Raw genomic sequence first — 19,695 nt, forward strand, 5'->3', positions numbered from 1 at the left:
CCGCGGATGAAATACAAAAGGTGAGTTAGAATGCCAGCACCTGCAGCGAATGCGCAAGAAGCTAAAAGGCTTATCATTCTGCTTGGTAGTTGTTGTCTCCTGTGTTGCAGGATAATTAGCACGATGTCTCCCTTCTGCGAGAAATGAAAGATCTATCTTCTTGACATCTGGCGATTATGGGTCAGACCTTTCGGGATGTGAGGTCAGTTCTCCAGCTTCCGCAGCATGCCTTGGACGGCGACAAGACTCCGATGCACGACCGGAAGACCGGGTCTATACATCCACGCCAGTCGTGGTGGCGGTCTATAAGTTGATACGGCTGGATAGATCCGAAATGTGGTAAAATGGGAACCTTGCATAAACAATCCAAGGACATTCCGTGCTACACAAGAAAGAAACAAGCAAGGTTCGGCAGCAGTGATCGCTAAATGACCACCGGGATGCAAACGTGAGAGGGGACGTCTTGCCTCGGAGAGTCCCTCAAACAGAACAGCAGAATCGAGACCACCCAGCGATATGTCCACTAACCCCCAAAATGGGAATGATCGTCTTTTATTTATGAGACAGCCATATTCATTTATTCAGTTGAAAGACAATAGCATAAGCAGTAACGAGAGATTCGAAGCTGTTATCTCTCAAATTCCTAACTAGGCTGTGTCTTATGTTACTCACTGGTAGCAGGTACAAAAACTTATCAGACAAATAAGTTGCAACCTCAGATGGACTTCGCAAAAGGACATATTTTCAGATCGACTACATTCTAATATAGCTTCTTCTATGCATAGCTTAGCATGGGAGGGCTTAATCCCTTAGACAGTCCGCAGATTGCCTTCTCTTTCACCGCAATGGTAACATCTCCACTATTCTTCATGCTCTTAATGGCCTTAACATCATCGGCAATGTTGATGTCCTTCTTCTCTCTGTAATTTTCTGGCCAGATACCCTGCTTTCCAGGGCTCAATATACCGTTGGGATCTAATGCGTCCTTGATTCGCTCATTTAACTTCATCAGACTCCCACCATTGAAGTCATACTGTTTGGCAACGAGGTCCATGTAGTCAATATGAGCCCTATACTCACTAAACCCTTGCTGTCGAGCGAGGTGGACCAATTCGATGAACAGCTTCTGCGCGCTCTGTCGCTCGGCGCGTGACTGTCTGTCAAAATAGATCATGTCAATCATTGTCAGATGGCGAGGGTACAGGTGCAGACCCCCGAAATAGTCAAAACCGTATTTCGCACAAAGTGCCTTGGCGGCATAGTAGAAGGTAAGGGCAGTTTTGCCATCCGGTGGTAGGACAGGGGAGAAAGAGATGTGTCCACTGGTGGTGTTAGCAGGAATTCAATTGCTCAGGAGATGCAAAGGCAAGCAGGGTGTTAGTGAGTGATCGGAAGGTGCATACCCATCTTTTCCGCGATATTCAACGGCCTTCAGAGCCATAAGACTCGGAGTTCCTGTCTCAACAGACCGATCTTCAAGTGGAAGGTCCTCGGGGCTTAAGAATGACTTCCCTTTGGGAGGATAGAATGCACTTCCGCTGACTTTCGCGCCTGGGACCTGGTCGAGAATCTCTCGACATCTTTTGTAGTTTAGTTCAATCATCTCTTTCGGGCCGTAGAGTGCAAATCTTGCAGACCAAAATCCGATCCCCAATTCGTGCTGTATCTCTTTCAACCTTGCATCCGGTATCGCGTCTTTGCCTTGGTAAAACTTTTCCCGCGTTCCTCGTTTCACAATTTCTCTCGGAACATTTCCTATCAAAGGGTGGTTCTGGATCGCGTCGCGAAGCAACAGCTCGCGGAAAGCGTCGATCAATGGTGCAAGACCTTCCTCGTCCGCAATATCTACTCGGCATGACATGAAACCCTGTGGGCTGGGTGACGCCCAGAGACTGAGCTTTGTGACTATACCAAAGTTGCTTTGACTAAACATTGATTCGTACGTGGGTCCATAGCCACCGCGGAAAAGAGCCCAGCAAGGTGATTCATTCAATGCCCCCGCTCCTGTTCGGACAAGTGTTCCGTCTGCAAGAAGGACCTCGATTCCACAAATTTGATTCGAGTGGTCACCTAATGTTCGTGAGTATCCCGTCAACTACAATCATCCAGGTATCTACTTACCTGCTGGGGTATATCCCCATCCTCTGTCCAAAGCGTTGCCCACAATCGAGCCCCAGCCAAGCGCAGGAACGGAACACCAAATGTTTTTCTTCTGCTCTTGGATGGCCCTGTAAATATCAAAAAAGGTGACGCCTGGCTCAACGGTGTAGTATGAATATTTGTCATTGATCTCGATGATCTTGCGCATCCGCTGGAGGTCGAGTATTATCGAGCCCTATGAAGTTCTATTAGTCCGACGTCTTGGCCCTCTGTGGACACAAGTGGCTTACTTTGACTCTGGCCGCAGGACCCCCGTAACCCAAGTTCTTCCCTCTGGAGACCGTCCATAGAGGAATGCGATGGTTGTTACAGAGTCTCAGAATATCCTGAATTTCTTCGACCGTCACAGGAAGCAGAGTGGCCGAGCTCCCTCGCCTCTCCTGCTCATCATGCTCTTGTGCGTATGGGTCAACGTAGCGGACGTGTTGCTCATGGCCCACTAAGACTCCATCGTTACCAAGGATTGTCCTGAACTCACCGAGGACGGACATCCACGTTGTACGATCTATAGAGGGAGGCAGAATCTCAAGTGTTGGCGTTCGTTCCGCGGTTCTTTTCCAAGTGTCCAAAACCTCGTTAGCCATGCCATTTTCTTTTTCGTTCAAGGCGAGCGTAAATGGCTGCTGGGCTGTCATGGTGAAATGGCCCGGCAAAGAATTCGGGGAGTATGCAACGAGTGCTCCCATGGCTCGATTCTCAACGAGCGATGTCGTGCATATAGATGGAACCTTACCATTCTCCGACCCCTCATGGAGCATCGGAATATTGCAGCCTGGACACCAACTGGGTTCCGATGATTTGGCCTCGATTTTTGGTCTGAAAGATCGTATCCGACACAAACAAGTGAAAAGCTTTGGTCGCTTCGCTGTCTCCGATGTCCGATCAGATCCTCCGGCTATCTCTGCCACAATAACTGTCTCCGGCATGGTGGATCCGATCCGATAGTGCGAGGCGAATTTCGATCCTCCCCCGTTTGTGGGGAATACACCCCGTGGAGATTTTGACCTCCTTCCCCCGGGTTCTGGAGTTACGCTACATAAAGAAGCACAGCGCCGTGGTTCTCAGACAATGGATAGCAAGTTGCCACTCGAATTCTTTTGCCAAATTCAAGCGACAGCAAACAGTATCTTCCCGCCATGCCTCCAGCATCAGTGACCGATGTCCAGGCCAGTGTCGAGCTACAAGCCACACGAGAGGGCGTGCGTGACCACAGCATTCGAGCCAACTGGCGTATCATGGCCGTGACATTGTACATGGGCATCTCACTCTTTGAGTATGGCTTTGACAAAGGCGCTATTGCAGGCTTTCAGGCAATGCCGGGATTCCTCCAGGTCTTTGGTTACCAGACACCAGCAGGACAATGGGCGATTCATGTACGTGGCTCTATCCCCTCCTGTTTCCTCTCTTACAAATGTCCAGACCGGCCCTCAACAAATCATCTCCTCATTCATGATCCTGGGCGCATTTGTCGGGTCCCTCATTACTGGTCCCATCGGTGCTCATCTCTGCCGCCGCTACTCGCTGATGATGGGTTGTCTGCTCATGATCGTGTGTGTTGTCATCATGATTGTCACCACCTCGCTCGGTGCATTATACTTCTCTCGCTTTTTGATTGGTGTCGCCAATGGCTTCTTGCTCAATTTTTCCATGGTCTATCTTCAAGAATGCGCCCCCGCGCACCTCCGCGGCGTCTGTTTCGGTGTTGTGACGAGCTGGATCGCCATCGGAACTACCATCGGAATGGTTCGTATCTTTCTAACCAGGGATTTTCGAAGTGAATCTGCTAAACAGCTCATTCAGGTCATTAACAACTCTACCGCCGAGATGCTGAGCCGAGGGGCTTATCAAATCCCCCTCTATGCGTGCTTTGCACCTCCCGTGATCCTCCTCTTCACCCTACCTTTTCTCCCCGAGTCACCACGTTGGCTGCTTCACCATCACCGACCAGACGAGGCGCTGCGCAGCCTACGCTTTTTCCGCGCAGGAGCTTACGATGAGTTGGCCTTGAACCAGGAGTTCGAGGCGATGAAGGAGATTGCGGAGCGAGAGGCTGAAACCCAGAAAGACTGGCGCCTCATTTTCGAGCTCTTCCGTCATCATAACCTCCGAAGGACGGTTATCTGCGTCGGCGTTGGAACGGCCAATGCTGGTGTTGGAGCCATGTTTATTCTGGCTTTCGGCACTTACTTCTTTCAGATTGTGAGTCACGAGCGTGAACACTTCTCGACGTCGCTGACAGAGTAATCAGGCGGAAGTGGGTGATCCCTTCAAATGGATCATTACCACAAATTGCGTGGGTCTTGCTGGACTCTTTCTCACCTGGTTCGTCGTCACCAGGATCGGACGACGTGCCATCGTCCTCACAGGCTGCATTATTTGTACACTGTGCATGCTCATTATGGCGGCCGTATACTCTGTCCCGGGAGTCTCTCAGACAGGTTCAGGCATTGCCCTCGTGATCCTCGTCAGCATCTACGTTTTCGGCTTCAACTTCGGTCTAGAGCCGTACGTCTACCTGATCGCAGGGGAGCTCCCTGCGCAGAACTTGCGCGCGTACACTATGGGTCTTTCCTCCGCAATTAGCTTTGCCTTTGCCTGGCTGTGTGCTTTCACGACGCCTTATTACATCAACCCAACCGCCTTGAACTGGGGTCCCAAATATGGATACATCTGGTTTGGGAGCGGCGTCGTTGTGTGTATATTTATCTATTTCATGCTGCCAGAGATCCGAGGCAGGACGCTGGAAGAGATTGATGAAATGTTTAGGAATAAGGTCCCTACCAAGGATTTCCCAAACTATGTCTGCGTGGAAACCGAAGAGGCCAAGAGAAGAGGCTTGAGGAATGTTATGGGGGCAGAGAAGCCAGACGTGGCCCAGGTTGAAGTGGTGGCGGTGGAATCACACTATTGACGAGGAGAACGACAAGGTGGGTGAACCAAGACTCCCAGGGTATCGAGCAAGCTTCGACTTTTGGAAGCCTCGAATTCACAGTCCTGCAGGAGCCTGTACTGTTTTCTATGCTGTAGAAGACCCTGGAGATATTCTGCCCACCATGTATCGTATACTGCGCACTTCTGGCGGGAGGAAGATGCTGTGATAATTTTTGGTATGTAACTTGTTAGGCGTGCCGTGCTCTCTGCCCGTCTTCGCTTCGAGGCACCTGTGCCTATGAAGCTGCCGAGTACATGGTCGAGGGATGCAGGGAAAGCCCCATTTTGATTCGGGCCAGTGATGGATGGTATGGTGATGCAGACAGTTACAGAACATCCTCCAAAGGGGCGTTTGCAGAAGGATTCATCGAGGAGAAGCACAGGCACATGCTCTGCTTGTCCTTCCAGGAATACACAGACCTGAAGACGATACTTCGTAGTCGAAGGGATTGCCCCTCTTTCCGAAGTGGTAAACCATCGAGCCAGTGATTGACTTGAAGCGAGCTTTCTCGAGCTTATTCTCGATCATTTGCGTCCTGTAAGCGTCGCACTTGTGTCCCTCTGAGTCTGCCACGTTGTAAGCTTCTCGTGCCCACGGAGATCGAGCTGCTCAGTCTCGGAGGCTTGAACATTCTTGTCGACCAGTCGCTTGCTTAAGCGCCTCGTAGGTAACCAATCATCTGGCATCGGACGATTTCGTGACTTCGGGGACATTCCTTGTTCCAAGATGAAGTCCAACGTGGCCGAAGGTTGGGGCAAGTTGAGCCGTCTGATGTTAATCGCGGCATGTTTCACTCTCGGGTTCGACAGAGCCCCGCATCGACTACACAGTATGACCTCTTCAGCCTCTTCAGTTGAATTACCATCTGTTCTGGAGTCTGCTCGGACATCAAACTTGGTCTTCTGAATAGAACGCCCTGCTGACATGAAGGCCATCTCAGTACGAAAGTCCAATGGTCATCTCTGCAATGTCCGAGAACCTGATTGGAGTTATGGTCAAAGAGCTCGCCTTTTGCGTTCGGTCGATAGTTTGGTTTGAACGCGAATTGGTTCGCCTCAGCAATCGTATAATTCCGCGTTGCAGATGCATATAGTCCTCCTGGATATATCAAAATAATGCAAACTCAGAAGGCTCTAGCGCTTTTGACCAATTTCAAAGTCGGGTAAAGGTGGGCTACTCAGCGAACGCCAGGCCCAGCGTTGAGACAGCCGCCTGAACAGGGTAAGCTTCCAGTCTACCAGTAACTGGCTCCCATTCATAACGAAACATATACAGCAGTAATGGAGCTCTCCATGGCGCAGACTGTAGTATACCATTGACTTCTCAGCCATGCTTCGCCTAACCTTTGAATTGTTTCCTCGTACACGGCGAAAGCTTGTACCACATCCAGCGAATCTTGAGGTTGAGCATCGAGAACGAACACAAAACACCCTAACTCTTGATCCAGAAGATTGTGCCAAGCTGTTATTTGGAGAGGTGTCAGGCGGAGAGGTCCAAAGGAGCAATAGTTCGTTCAGCCTATCGGAAAGTGTTGGAAACGAAGCAAGTGAGATACTCTCAAGAATTGCCTGGGTGCTTTTAATGCCGGCTTGGCAACGACAGCCTCAGTAATGTCTTTCAGTATCGTTCAGATGTTTCCAGTACACCAAAATGAGTACGCAAAGTGCTGGACGTCAAGCGGTACTGCAGGCGAACTGACAGAACAAGGGAGGGTCATGATGCAAGGACGAAATATGTATGTGCATATTACATGTTTGCTGCTTGCCCCGAAAAGGACGTTTTGAAACTCTCCATGAACTACGCAGTCAAGATTCACTAGCATCTTGGCATTGGCATTTGATCTCTGGGTAGCTTTTGAGTACCTGATGGAAGCAGGCACTGAAAGTATACGTCAGTCGAGCAGAACGTTCTGCAGCTCGTAACAAAAACACTCACGTCGAAGCAAAAGCAGGGTTGCAAGAAGAGCTGCTGATCGGCAAAGCAGTGCAGTGTGAAAGTCAATCGTCGTTTCTCGTTTGCCTCAATAACACTATATTCAATCAAAATGCTCTTGATCGAGGGCAAGCGCTATGATGTTGTACTTGGCCAAGCTACACAGACGATTGACCTTTTACGCACTTCCGTCGAATAGAACGTTCGTCTCTTCCATATCAACGAGAAAAGACAAAGCTCATTCCCTCAATTTCCAGCTTAGTTGGACTCGTTCGCATCTCTCTCCATCCATATGAACATGATCAAATCTGTTTGTTCAGTACTGTATAAGTGTGAAGCTTTATCAGACAGCATGCCAACTCTGTTGTTGGAAAATTTTGTTTGCGAAGCTTTCGCTATGTTGAGCAAGAGAAGTAAAAACCAGTGTTGGTCGTGGAGGCTCGAGATGCCTGTTTTCATTTGGTGTGTCGACTGACACGAACGTTTTCATGATTGACTTGAGATCGAAAAGGTATGGCGGTCGTTCGACCCGCTTCCGTGAAATGTCGTAAAGTTGCGCAATCGGCAAGATAAGTCCCAACAAGGCCAAGCCACGTAATTCATCAGGCCTTCCAACGCCTAGGCACTGTTCATAAAGCCATAAATGGATAGTTTCCACGTTCAATCATTTCTCTCCCTTCTCTTTCGATCGCCAGAAAAGCATGAGCTTGCTTAGCCTGTTCGTTTTCTTCCTACTCTGTTCGTCCGCAGCGTTGTTGTCTGGGATGCTTTCAAACTTGAGTTTGCTGCCGTGGGAAGAGCCAGGAATGAGCCGATTGAGACTAGCCAGGCTCGAACGCTTCCACGCCTGCTGAGTGCTCGATCTGGAAGTAGATGGGTCGATCATGGATGCCGAACGTTGCTCGACAGAAGATCTTGTACCTGCACTACTGGAGAATCTTGGCACGGCACCGGTGGAGATACTGTCGCTCAATGACGGAAGATCATCGTTGGATGCACGAAGGATGAGGTCCGGGCTTGGTTCTCCTAGCAACCTCGCCGGGCGGGAGAGGGCATCGAAAGAGATATGGTCAGCGTCAGGTGAAGACATCATTGAAGCTGAAGTTGTGCGACCGTCCGTGGAGGAGGCGTAATATGACTGGGGTGCCGGATATGCGAAAGCCATTGGGGAAGACATTGGTCGCTTTCGAGGTTCGAAATCCTGGAATACTGGAGCCTCGATGGTTGAGTTGGAGGATCTCGCATCGACCCGGGCAAGGTCCTCATCCGAGTCAACGATAATGACACCGTCGCTTGAGTTGTCCCGAATGAACAGACCGAGGCCTTCGGCAACTTTGGCATTGGGAGACCCCAGGGAAGGCGAGGCTGAAGATTCTTCTTTACTTCGACCTACCACAGAGGTGCTTTGTGCGGCATTTTCTTCGGCCAGAAAATTGTCTTCTTCCTCCTCATCAAAGACATCTTCGGAAAGAGAAGCATTGCTGCCAATATGATGTAAGCCGAAGATGTTGCGATTGACAGCGGGCATAATTGGTGCTGACTCGGTCCTCCTATGAACCGTACCGAAAGCGTCCATTGGTCCCCTGCGTTCACTGCTGTGAAGTTTTGCCAACTTTGAAGCTTGTTTGGCATTAGCATCTTGTCCGAACTTCTCTTCGCTTCCAAAAGGGCCCAGGGCGGCATCCAGATCGATGGCCGGACTGGTAGTCAGTTCTTCGTGATGACCTGACCTCCAGTCCCTCAAGGTTGCTAATGTTTCCTCCGCAGCCCGAACCCTAGTTGCCACAGGTGAGGGATTGCGAATCACGATTGTATCATCTGCATCAAAAATGTCATTCAATCGATCACTTGGAGTCCTTGTGAGAGGTGGTGGAACTGGCCGATCTTGTGTTTTGGTCTTGGTGGATCGCTTCTCTGATTTTCTGGAGAAAATTCCTGATGTCCAAGTGTGATATTTTCGCTTCTTTGTGATGGACTCGCCTGAGGAGGTTCGAGGTCTGAGTGCGTTGCCCGGGTCGTGCAAACTGGCAGTGGGAGGCGCAAAAACATCCATGGGATCACTCCGCTCAATTTTGGGGGTGATCGATGGTGAGCTACTGCCGGAGTGATTGAACCAAAAGTACTTTTTCTTATTTGGAGGACTGCATGAGCTCAGCGTGCCAGGTGATCCTGAAGCGGATAGAGGACGTTTTGGCAGACTGATCAGAGACAGGTTCTTCGATTTTTCGGACGCCATTCCTGGAGACAGTGTAGAAAGCGCATCTGCTGTTTGCGGTCTCTCCGGCGAACTCGTCGTGTCATGTGACGGGCTGACAACGAATGTCGGACGCGGTACAGGACTGGCGATCGAATTGATGCTGCCAGACAAGGAATGCCCTCCCCGAACAGTTGAGTTACTACCTTCGGTCTCGGAAGATATCATGGACAATGGTCTGGGTATGACATCGACATGGTCAGAAAAGCCCACGCGAGGTCTGACTCCTGGGAGGCTGCCTCTGCGGCGAGGAGAAGAAGGAGGTGTCTTGACCACACTTGACATTGACTGTCGTGTCATCGGACTAGCACGAGAGAATGTAAATGTCTGTGCACTGTCGGATGGAGTGGTTGGTGTCGAACCCGCACGCGCCTTGGCCACAGCATTTGCTTTGATCAGCTCAGACGTATCGATGTCAGATATTGAGACGGCCTGCGAGCGACGATGGGCGTGCCCCCTCACTCCAGACATCGGAGGGTGCGGACGATACTCCGGCTTCTCAGGACTTGTGCTGACCAGCTGGGGTCCATCAGTCCCACCTCCACCTACAAACTCACTTCCACCTCTTCGATGACCACCACGAGAAGGTTGTTGCGTGTCAATAAAGCTTGCTTTCGTTGGACTGGGAGATGTTTGCGAAGGTGTCGAGTTCGGAGCAAACGTAAAAGCGGGCAAGGGGGCGGGTTTAGCCGAACGAACAGCACGCTGCTTGTTCAGGGCCATCTCTTGAAGAACGGGATGAGTGGGACTTGGACCTCTTTCGGGCGGTAGATTGGCGCCTGGGTTGAACCTGAAGTCAGGGAGCGGAGGCGGCTTAGCACAGCGACGGCCGACATCACCCGCCATGCCGCTAGCACGCTGGGTAGGCGAATCCATCCCTTCTAAACCTGCAATGTTCTCATCCGCGCCGGGGTTGAAGGAGAAGATCGGTAGAGGAGAAAGCGCATTTGGGTTTCGAGAAGGTCGTCGTCTGTGAGCTTGAGGCGATCGCGGAGGAGAACCGGGCGTCGAATCGAATGGTGACAACGCTGGCACCGGGGCAGGAAGGGAGATGGAAGCCATAGTTCAATCTTGACAGGGCAACCACCCAACAATGCTAAGATGCGTGTTCTGGCCAGCAGGAAAGTGCGAGGTAGAGAAAGTCAAAGGCGTCCGGACACCTGCGGGGGTTGTGGATGCGGCCTGGTTGCAAAAAGGAAGGACTGCCACCATCAGAGGCTATTACCGCAGCAAGAGTATGTCCGTAAAATGAATGGCCTGTACAAAGGTATCTGAGAGAGTCAGAAAGTCTCGGTTCAAGTTGTTTGCCAGTCATTGGTGGTACCTGGAAAACAAGTCTCGAGCACAGATTCAAGGGTCGCGGTTGAAGTGAAATTGGAGATCGGTCGACTGAAGGGATGGGAAATTGGTGCGTTGTTCAGATGAAGGAGTGGACGGCTACCTGGAAGAAAGATCGGTGAAAGATCTTTCTTCGATCAGGAGCCACGAGGCTGATGAGGCCCTTTGAGGGAGCGGGAGGGCGAAGTGTGAGGAGGAAGTAAGTGGTGAGGTACGAGTGCGAAAAGAGGACGGGAAATGGGAGATGGGAGGTAGTGGAATTGAAGGGGATGCAGGTGAGTTGCGTGTGGCCAGCTGCTCACGTTGGACTGCGGGCGGTGGTCCACCGGGAAACTGGGTCGCTAGGCCAGTCAGGCAAAGTGCCTAGCTGGGCTGCTGGGTGAACTGGTCAAGCGAGCTTTTGGTGGCTTCAGTGGCCGTGGCTGCAGGTTCACCAGTCCCTTTTCAGGCTTGGCTCGTTTCTTACTTACAGGGATACCTAGGTAGTGCACAGTGTGTACTCGGTATTGTGGACGAACGCTTCTACCAACAAGCCGGGTGAGAGGGAACAAGGAGAACGAGCACTTGATGAAGCTGCAATACGCGTATACGTTTGCAAGCAATCTAGCATATCCATTATCATGGTGGAGAAACCTCTACCTCGTACCTTGTACTCTACAAGGGCTTCATATGGAGGTGGCGGCTGCGCCCGTCAATTTGATGATACAGCAAAGCCCCTTGCGCCCACCATTTTCTAGACGCAAGCACGATGCACACCACATAATTCATATTTCTAGGTACCTTGCCCGTCAACCGGAAGGCTCATGACGAACTGTCAGCTTGATTGCCTGGCTGGAATGTCGACCACCGCATGAGTTGGCAGGCAAGAATGGAATGAAGTTCATGACAGGAGAAATTCCCAGCCCATGCGGCCCGTCAAATGAGCCCAATCTTTACGAGATTGCCTACCCTTACAGCTGCGTTTTCACCATCGGCCTTTGCTGTCTCGGTTTGTCCAACTTGCCGTTCTTCTTACATGTTCACTATGTCTTGGGTGCATAGAATTCATATGTACCGCCAACTGCGAGTTGTCGCTTGGTTCAAAGGCGATACGTATTTAGCCCTTCGCGTTTTGAGCGCTGAAAAGATCTTCCAGGATCGGCGCAAAACCCGAGCAGCGTGGCCCCTGCTCCTGCCACTACTACGAGCACTAGTACGAGGTACTGCGTACCTAGGTAGGTACCTACCTGTTCTTAAGCGGTAGTGGCGGAGTCCAAGCTCTTGCGCTTATGCAGGAACTCCCAACCCCGGATCCAGGTCACTGGCCAACAACAGAAAAGAGGCATCCCAACCAGACAAGTCCTTCGATGCGCCATCGTCGTATCCCACGAGCCAAATCATCGCGTACCTCAATTGTGTTCTTCACCGGGTATAGCCGTCGAATCGGCTCGACCGGCGCATGATCCTGCAACGCCCCCAGAAAGTCTCTGTGTGGCGGAAATCTCGCGAAAAGATGCAAAACCCGAGGGATGCACACTGAAACTCGCTTCATGCCGTCTCCTGGACAACATTCAGCATCTCGGTTGCTGGAGGATAATAGATAAGGCAACACTTGATCATAATGAAACCCCACACAGATGCCATTGTGCTTCACCGACATGAGAGTGTGGTGAGTGGGAGCTCGGGCCTAGCAAGAGGCTGACCGCCAAAGCTGAAATTTTGACAACCAATGAATACTAGAAAATGGGTCTTGAGCCACATCTTCCTTTGAGCGAACCCGAACCACTCGGCAAAAGCCTGGGCAGAAGCGTCTGGTCGAGATCCGCCGTCGGTGGACCTACGCAGTAGCAGCCTCAGTGTTCATGCATACCTCTACTGACGAAACGGAAGCATCCTGCATGGACACAATGCGAGATGAGAAAGGGGGGATAGCGAAAGGAGGAAAATTCACTCCAATGCATATGCTGCAGGCCTGCATCTGCTGCACTGCTCGTATTTACCACTCGCACAGCGCACACCGGACCAGATTCGCCCCATCCTGTTCGCCTCGTACCTAACCCGATCTGTACGTCCAAAAAATGCGGCACCTGCTTCCCGATGCCACCTCAAAGTCGGCGCTATCGAGGCAGGCCCTTCTTCTTTACGTGAATACAAAATACCCAATATCAGTCAGGAGCCAGTCCGCTCGCGCATGCCAACATATCTGGCAGCTCCCTTGGAAACACAAGAGGCCATTCAATCTCGGATTTTTCTCCGAAGTCCCACCCAAACCGTGCAACGAAGTGCATGATTTTTTGGTAACACTGCATTTCTGGAAAATCCGGCTGAGAAGAAGAAGGCTCTGACCTTTCCAGCCTCGTTATCCCCTGCCACACGAGCCGATACAATGGCGCCTGCAAGGAAGCAGAAAGGCGCAGACAGCCGGACTCGTCAGGTCTCTCAGCCACGCGGTCGCGGCGGGGCGAGGAGTGGTATAACAACGCAACAACGTCCCGAACCCCGTGGCTTGGTTTTGCCGGCCGATTTACAACAGCTGATTCTAGACGCGTTTTGTCGGGCATTTTCATTCAAACACAACCAGATTGAGTTGGACGCCACCATCCAGGAGGTCAAAGGCCACCTGTTCCGGCGTGACTTTGCTCGTGCATTCGCCAAGCCAGAGTACCTCGATGCTTATGCACTCAGATGGAGTGCCAGCCGTGCACTAGGGTACACGAGCATTTTCCTGCACGACGATTTACAACGAGTTTGGAATGGACTCGCCGAAACTACGACCACCACTCCGAACGCGAATGCGAGTCCATCGTCAAGAGGAGCACATCTTCCACGTGCGGCCGGCGCTTGTAGCGTAGTTTGCATTGGAGGTGGCGGCGGCGCGGAGGTGGCTGCATGTGCGGCTACAGCACGAACACTCCAACTAACATCATGCAGACTTGCTGTTCATGTCATCGATATTGCAGACTGGTCGGCCTGCCTCTCAAAATTAGGGCACGCACTGAGCACGCCTCCGACCTTGGCCCCTTTTGCAGCCGAGAGCGGCGCCAAAGCGGCGAATAAGTCTTTCACAACAAGTGATGAAGTCTCCGTCCGGTTTTCTCAACATGACATCCTCGCCATCGGTGAGGCTGACTTTCAGAGCATTATGATCGGGGCCCATCTCTGTACAATCATGTTCACACTAAACGAGCTCTTCACAGCCTCCATCGGGCGCACCACAGCATTTCTCCTGGCGCTTACCGATACCATGTCACCGGGCTCGTGGCTTCTAGTCGTGGATAGCCCTGGGAGCTACTCTGAAGTGAAAGTGGGATCTGAATCCAGTGCTACTGAGGGACAAGGAGAAGAAAGCGAGGATGCGAACACCAAGGCAAGGCGCTACCCCATGAAGTGGTTACTGGATCATACGCTCTTAGAAGTTGCTGGGAAGACGCCAGAGGGGAAAAGCAAATGGAGGAAAAGTGTCTCTGACGATTCAAGGTGGTTCAGATTAAGCCAGCAACAGCCACTCAAGTACCCCATGGAGCTTGAGAATATGAGGTATCAGATTCATCTATATCAACGGACACGGCCAGGGGAAGAGGAGGGCTAGGAGCTAGTGCTGAATTGCGTACGGACGAGGTACATTCAAGGAACGCGACTTGCAATCTTCTATTGTGCCGTCATTGGGCTATGGCAAGAAGATTTCTATCACTGTATGTGGACAGGAGAAAAACCACTGTTCTTGTCGGTATGATTCTTGACCTGTCCGCTGAAATCACGCCGAACCGGAAGCCATCGCCCCCTCTTTACCGTCTGGACAAGGCCGTTCGCACAGATGCAATATCAGGATCCGTTTTGCATTGATTCCAGGCCAGCGGGACAGCTCTACACCCACTACTGATCTGTCACAGATAGCAGTGGGTGACGTGTCCACTTCAGATGTCAGAACTTTGGCCACGAGATGATATCCTGCGAATCGACGCCCTATGCATCGGATCACAAGATTTAATCCTCATCCTCATCGCCCTCGTCATTGACAACGTTGAAGAAGCGCAGCTCGTAGACGCCCCTAGATGTTGAGACCACGCGTAGCCAATCGCGGAGTTGTTGCTTCTTGAGGAACTTCTTGGTCCTAATTGAGCATCACACATTTATTGTTAGCGCTGACCTTTCCAAAAGCACAGGTTTCTCCATGGTCGCCAGAAGCACTCCGAGAAATCAAATTGCCCTCTTTAGCGCAGCATCGCATACTTCGAGGCAATGGGTTGATGTGGCTTTCCTTTGTCGGTGATGGGAGAATCAAGAGATGGGAAACATGTTGGTGGGGATTGTGTTGGGCAGTATGGGTATAGGTTTCCCTCTCTTTTGCTTACAGGTATTTCAAATAGCGGCCGGAGAAAGGGATATGGGTGACGACCTCGATCTTGCCATCGCCGATCTGGCTGATAGCAACGTTGTCGCCCAAGTTCCCCGTGCGGCCCTCGACCTTGATGCGTTCGTGCAGGAACTTTTCAAAAGCCGAGAGGTCAAAGATCTTATCGGAGACCGGTTGCGAGCAGTTGATGGTGTACTGTTGGTGTCGCAGATGTTAGCCGGGAGTTTTGCACATCCTGGTTAGACAGAGGGATAAGGGTTTTGTTCGCACGACGATTGAAATTCAATGCGCATGCGCATACGAATGATCATGTATGTGTGCGGAATGTGTATGTTTATTCTTGTTCATGCAGAGACTGCGCTGCGTACCTTGTTCGTGACCTTTCCACCTTTCGTGCCGGTTTTCCCCTTCATTGCGACCTTTTGCGCAGTACCACGAGCCTATATTGTAACGATCCTTCCCCCAGAGGAAGGGGGAAAGAGATAAACCTTAGCCTACTGCACCCCATCGTGTATAACATGAGGACCAGCAAAGCGGTTCGGTTGAATCTGTCTGATCGACTGACCGCGCGCGCGCGATCCGACGGTATAGGGACTTACTTTCACGGATGGTGCCATTTTTGAGTCGTGAGGTCGCAAAGAGATCAATATCCTGCGCCTTTGGAATTGATGCTGTGGTTGACGGGAGAGGAAAATTGGGTGCGGACCACGCTCAAGAAATCCGGCCCGCAAGCGAAATTTCGGGTGTGTGGATTGAAAATTCGCATTACCTTCCCCTTTGGGTCTATAGTCTTGGCAACACACAGGGCTCTGAAATAATTTCCCACAATGAGTCTCACAGCTTGCAGGCGACGAGGCTGCGAGCTAGGCCGTCGTGGGCAGCCTCGTTTAGCCGCAGCAGGAGGAGTACACCATCTGTACGAGGCACCTTCTTCACAGTTTCGGTCACAATATAAATATCATTTGCATAACGATTCCGAGTTGGATCACGAAGTACAAGTTTCGACGGTCGCAAAAAATGCGTACCAATCACACAGTATCAACCGGCCAATCGTTGCTAGCCAGAAACCACCCGACTTTGAGTCCTTGTTGCTCCTATCTGCTCCATTGCCATGTCATGCCGAGTCCAATTCATGCGGTCCAGAAAATACACAACATTTTCATGAACGTCAAGATTCATGCTGTCCTGGAGGTTGCACCATAACCACGCCATTCGTAGCTGTCAGATGTCAATGTACATGTCTCCCGTTGGAATGAGTGAGTCCATAATTCGCCGATGCTCCTCGTTTGTGGCTGCTGCCAGCCTCTGGGTGAGAACGGGACTATTCCCGATCACGTCGTTGCGATTTGGTCATAATGAAGTGCTCAACTGGTCGTGAAATTCGCAACACTACCGCTTCACACCAACTGGTCCGTGACTGGCACTGCCAACACGTCCACTTGTCTTCCTGACCTTCATCTTCTCCTCGACCCCGCTGCGGCGTGGTGACTCCCTAAGCGATCGAGTCTTTGAAACACTCATGGCACCCATTCCACTAGCAGATCGTGGAGTCTTTGGTCGAGCAGCGCCATTTTGACCCTTCTCACTCATTGTACTGAGCTTGAGATTCTCTTGTTCTTGGGCGAGCTCGTCCCAGATGGCGTTTGTGTCCTCTATCTGGAAATTGATATCACCGTCGTCCTCGTAGATGCCCATTGTATCGCCCACGTCGAAGGTCTTGGTCATAGTTGTGGTGGTGGTAGTGTACGAAACGCTGCGAGCTTTGCCTTTACTACCAGGACTCTTGCTTTGGCTTCGGCGAGATGCTGCTCGTTGCAGGATGAGCTCCTCTTCGCTTTCCGCACCATTGGTACTGAGTCGACGTGTTTCCACCGTGGCGACCTCGCTCTCAGACTTGTTTCCATTAATGCGCATGGTGCCGGAAGTAGATCGAGCATAGGGGTGAGTTCGAGGATCCATGCGGGCATACTTTCGAGGCTGGCCTGGTGTTGGTGCTGGAAGATTTTCATCTTGATAAGCTCCGGCATTCGAGACGTCATTACCGTCGATTTCTCCCAGAGCAGCTCTTTGGGCGCTGGAACGATCTGGAGTCGCAGTTTGTGCCCCGCTAGGGACGCGCATGGGTGTCTTCGCCGACATGATGCGCGGCGTCGAGGGCTTGCTCATCTCCATCTTTGCCTTCCACTGATCTTCTAAATACCATTCTCGGAATTGTCCCTGGTTCAGATGAAGCCAATGTTGTTGTGGCCCGACCACCATTCCAGGGCGCATGAATCGCATGAAAGAGATAACCTCGTTCGCAGTGAAGCCATGGCGATAGATCAAATAGGCACCGATCAAACACCCAGTCCTACCAAGACCGGCTTTGCAATGGACAGCGATGGCTTTGCTCTTTGCAATGGTGTTGTGGGCTAGCTTGATGAACTTGCGAACAATGGGAAGCGCGGGACAGGTGCCGTCTTCAAAAATCATATCAATATGTTGAATACCGAGGGCAGTGAAATATGTTGGACAGTAGAGCTCCGAGTTCAGTCGGACTACCAGACCAACGTCACGTTGGACGAAATGAGCGAGGACGTTCTTGAAGGGCTGGGGTATTCTGGCATGTTGAATTTCCGGGATGCAAGATGGCAGTGTCGCATAGGCTGGAGATGAGATGGGAATGGGCACTGTTGGCTCAGATTGAGGAGATGCAAAGGCAACAAATTGGGGGCAGATCCAGTTGAAATCCCCTTGATCGACTCGTTCGAATCGCTCGTACCTATGCATGTTAACGTTGTCCCACAGCTATTCATTGGCCGACTTACTCTTCGAGATTGAATTCCTTCAGCTGACACAAACTTTCTTCTTTGGCCTTCCAAACGCCGTACACTACATCCTGGATGTTAAGGATGAAATCTGCCTGACTGTAGCCTGCATCTCTGAAGGGCATGTATGGAGGATCAGCTTGAGCGATGGGCGCAAGAGCAAGGTGAGGAGGCCACGCTTGGATCAGGACCATGTAACATGCGACGAGACACGCAGCGTTCGCTCGACTCCTCGCATCGGCTCTGCTCCAAAACACGACGGCTTTGTCGTTGTTTGCGGGGTCACCCAGGATTTCATGGAACTGGACGGCGAACCTGTAGAGGTGACCGATGTGCAAAGGACCAAAGTCGGCGTGAAAAGCGTTATACAGAAGAGTGTCATCGATGGTGAAGTAGACTGGGGGAGGTCGCAGAACGGCAGGAACGGGGCCTGACTGCGCTTTAGAGGACTTCTTCTGCGGCGATTTCTTTGCCTGAGTGGGATACGGGAACGGAGTATGCTCGTTGGGAGGGTGAGTGTAAGACGCGAGGTAGAGGCGATCTGTGGGTGAGAGGAATGTCAGTGATGCGCATCGCAGTGAGGGGCATTGTTTTGTTTCAGGTCTATTTACCTTGGATGTATTCAATGACCTGGCCGTAGCTGGCAGGATGCACCAGCGAGGGCGCCATCACTGCTCGCAGCTGATGAGGGATCGACTGTCAACGGAATGACTGGATCTTGCACAGGTATTCAATGTCGCAGAAGGCAAGCTTAGGCAAGCTTAGGCGCTCGATGCTGGATAGAGGAGACGCTGTCAACAGTTCGATGGAGATAGGAATGTCTCTAACGTTGCAGCATCTCACGAGGCAAAGGTATTAGCGAAGATACAGCTAAGCAGCGCGAGAATGCGACGAGGCGCAGACGAAGAGGGCAATCGAGGGTAAAGATGTGGTGCTTCGGTAGAGGAAGCAATGGTCATGTATTTGAAAGATGCGAAATCCGGGCATGTAATGGGTAAATGAATGAAACGGGGAAGGGGTGCCAGCCCCAAAGGTCCCAAGGCCCCGATCGTCATGTTTACTTTTCGCCCCTGCATCATGGTTTCCCAGCAACCGCTTATCGGGTTTCAAAGAATCTTCCTTTACTGCACCCTACCATCACAGCTACGCAGCCAGAACAGCAGCCATTGCTCCATAGGTATGTATCCACATTCGATTCAATATTTCTCTGGGTGGTGTCTGATTTCTGATTTTCAGCCTCGTCTCAAACCGGCGTTACTGTTTAGGACTGCTCAGCCTCGCCGAATGCGTCGTGGTGCTCTTTTTCCATCTCAGTCGACATGGCAATCGGCACTTCGCAGTCCGACTTTCCATGCTCACTGTGTGTGACGATTTCCCTCCCTGGTTGCTTGCGCAAGGACTGACCCTCATGGCAGAGTCATCCATATCCCTCTCCTAAACCATCGCCTAGCCTCCATCGCCATGCGCGCCCTACAAGTCGATGCTGAGTTGTCCCCACTCGTTCGTCGAGAGTTCACTTTAGTCACTCCAGGTGCTGTCAATGGTCATACAGTAGAGGGTGATGCTGGATTACAAGATGTCCACAAGACCATTCTTCGCACTCAGTACAATGCAACGACCAACCGCATGCTCCGAGTCGCTGTAAATGGCTTCATGGAATCTCTAGGGGTCGTCCTGCAGGTCATGGGGGAACTGGACGTGGATATTCTTGAGTCAAAGTCAGACGCAGATGGATGAAAGCCCCGATTCGTCTTTGGTCTTTGCAAATGGGTTGCTTGTAAAATGATGGCCCCAAACATGGTTGACTTCGGCCGGCGAGTTGGTGACCGGAGTCCATCGCATCCATGCGCGTACTTTGACCAGTATAGATATCAGCTGAGCCATGTCTCGGTTCCCCCCTGGGGCTGCGTGGGGACTTCGAATCACAGTAAAGCAAGCT

The 19,695-nt window shown here is 51.4% G+C and overlaps 7 protein-coding genes across 7 annotated transcripts; 3 read left to right on the plus strand and 4 right to left on the minus strand.

Annotated features, from left to right (window-relative positions):
• Window positions 1–775: 775 nt before the first annotated feature.
• On the minus strand, window positions 776–2,795 carry Z520_07642 (uncharacterized protein; the record flags this gene model as incomplete). The annotated part of the gene is made up of 4 exons (XM_016778139.1): window positions 776–1,322; window positions 1,404–2,070; window positions 2,122–2,335; window positions 2,391–2,795. The coding sequence occupies 4 exons, from the start codon at window positions 2,793–2,795 to the stop codon at window positions 776–778; spliced, it is 1,833 nt and encodes a 610-aa protein (XP_016630499.1).
• A 501-nt stretch (window positions 2,796–3,296) lies between these two features.
• Window positions 3,297–5,071, plus strand: Z520_07643 (uncharacterized protein; the record flags this gene model as incomplete). Its single annotated transcript, XM_016778140.1, has 4 exons — window positions 3,297–3,533; window positions 3,580–3,903; window positions 3,961–4,359; window positions 4,409–5,071. The coding sequence occupies 4 exons, from the start codon at window positions 3,297–3,299 to the stop codon at window positions 5,069–5,071; spliced, it is 1,623 nt and encodes a 540-aa protein (XP_016630500.1).
• A 2,617-nt stretch (window positions 5,072–7,688) lies between these two features.
• On the minus strand, window positions 7,689–10,340 carry Z520_07644 (uncharacterized protein; the record flags this gene model as incomplete). Its single annotated transcript, XM_016778141.1, has 1 exon — window positions 7,689–10,340. The coding sequence occupies one exon, from the start codon at window positions 10,338–10,340 to the stop codon at window positions 7,689–7,691; it is 2,652 nt and encodes an 883-aa protein (XP_016630501.1).
• A 2,641-nt stretch (window positions 10,341–12,981) lies between these two features.
• Z520_07645 (uncharacterized protein) lies at window positions 12,982–14,184 on the plus strand (the record flags this gene model as incomplete). Its single annotated transcript, XM_016778142.1, has 1 exon — window positions 12,982–14,184. The coding sequence occupies one exon, from the start codon at window positions 12,982–12,984 to the stop codon at window positions 14,182–14,184; it is 1,203 nt and encodes a 400-aa protein (XP_016630502.1).
• Window positions 14,185–14,579: 395 nt separating this feature from the next.
• Window positions 14,580–15,362, minus strand: Z520_07646 (uncharacterized protein; the record flags this gene model as incomplete). The annotated part of the gene is made up of 3 exons (XM_016778143.1): window positions 14,580–14,706; window positions 14,948–15,144; window positions 15,318–15,362. The coding sequence occupies 3 exons, from the start codon at window positions 15,360–15,362 to the stop codon at window positions 14,580–14,582; spliced, it is 369 nt and encodes a 122-aa protein (XP_016630503.1).
• A 976-nt stretch (window positions 15,363–16,338) lies between these two features.
• Z520_07647 (uncharacterized protein) lies at window positions 16,339–18,425 on the minus strand (the record flags this gene model as incomplete). The annotated part of the gene is made up of 3 exons (XM_016778144.1): window positions 16,339–17,710; window positions 17,757–18,297; window positions 18,368–18,425. 3 exons carry the CDS (start codon window positions 18,423–18,425, stop codon window positions 16,339–16,341), a joined length of 1,971 nt encoding a protein of 656 aa, XP_016630504.1.
• A 650-nt stretch (window positions 18,426–19,075) lies between these two features.
• Z520_07648 (uncharacterized protein) lies at window positions 19,076–19,493 on the plus strand (the record flags this gene model as incomplete). The annotated part of the gene is made up of 2 exons (XM_016778145.1): window positions 19,076–19,116; window positions 19,172–19,493. The coding sequence occupies 2 exons, from the start codon at window positions 19,076–19,078 to the stop codon at window positions 19,491–19,493; spliced, it is 363 nt and encodes a 120-aa protein (XP_016630505.1).
• Between the last annotated feature and the right edge of the window lie 202 nt (window positions 19,494–19,695).

Source organism: Fonsecaea multimorphosa (genome assembly GCF_000836435.1).
Source record: "Fonsecaea multimorphosa CBS 102226 unplaced genomic scaffold supercont1.16, whole genome shotgun sequence".
In the NCBI taxonomy this organism is placed as follows: Eukaryota; Fungi; Ascomycota; class Eurotiomycetes; order Chaetothyriales; family Herpotrichiellaceae; genus Fonsecaea; species Fonsecaea multimorphosa.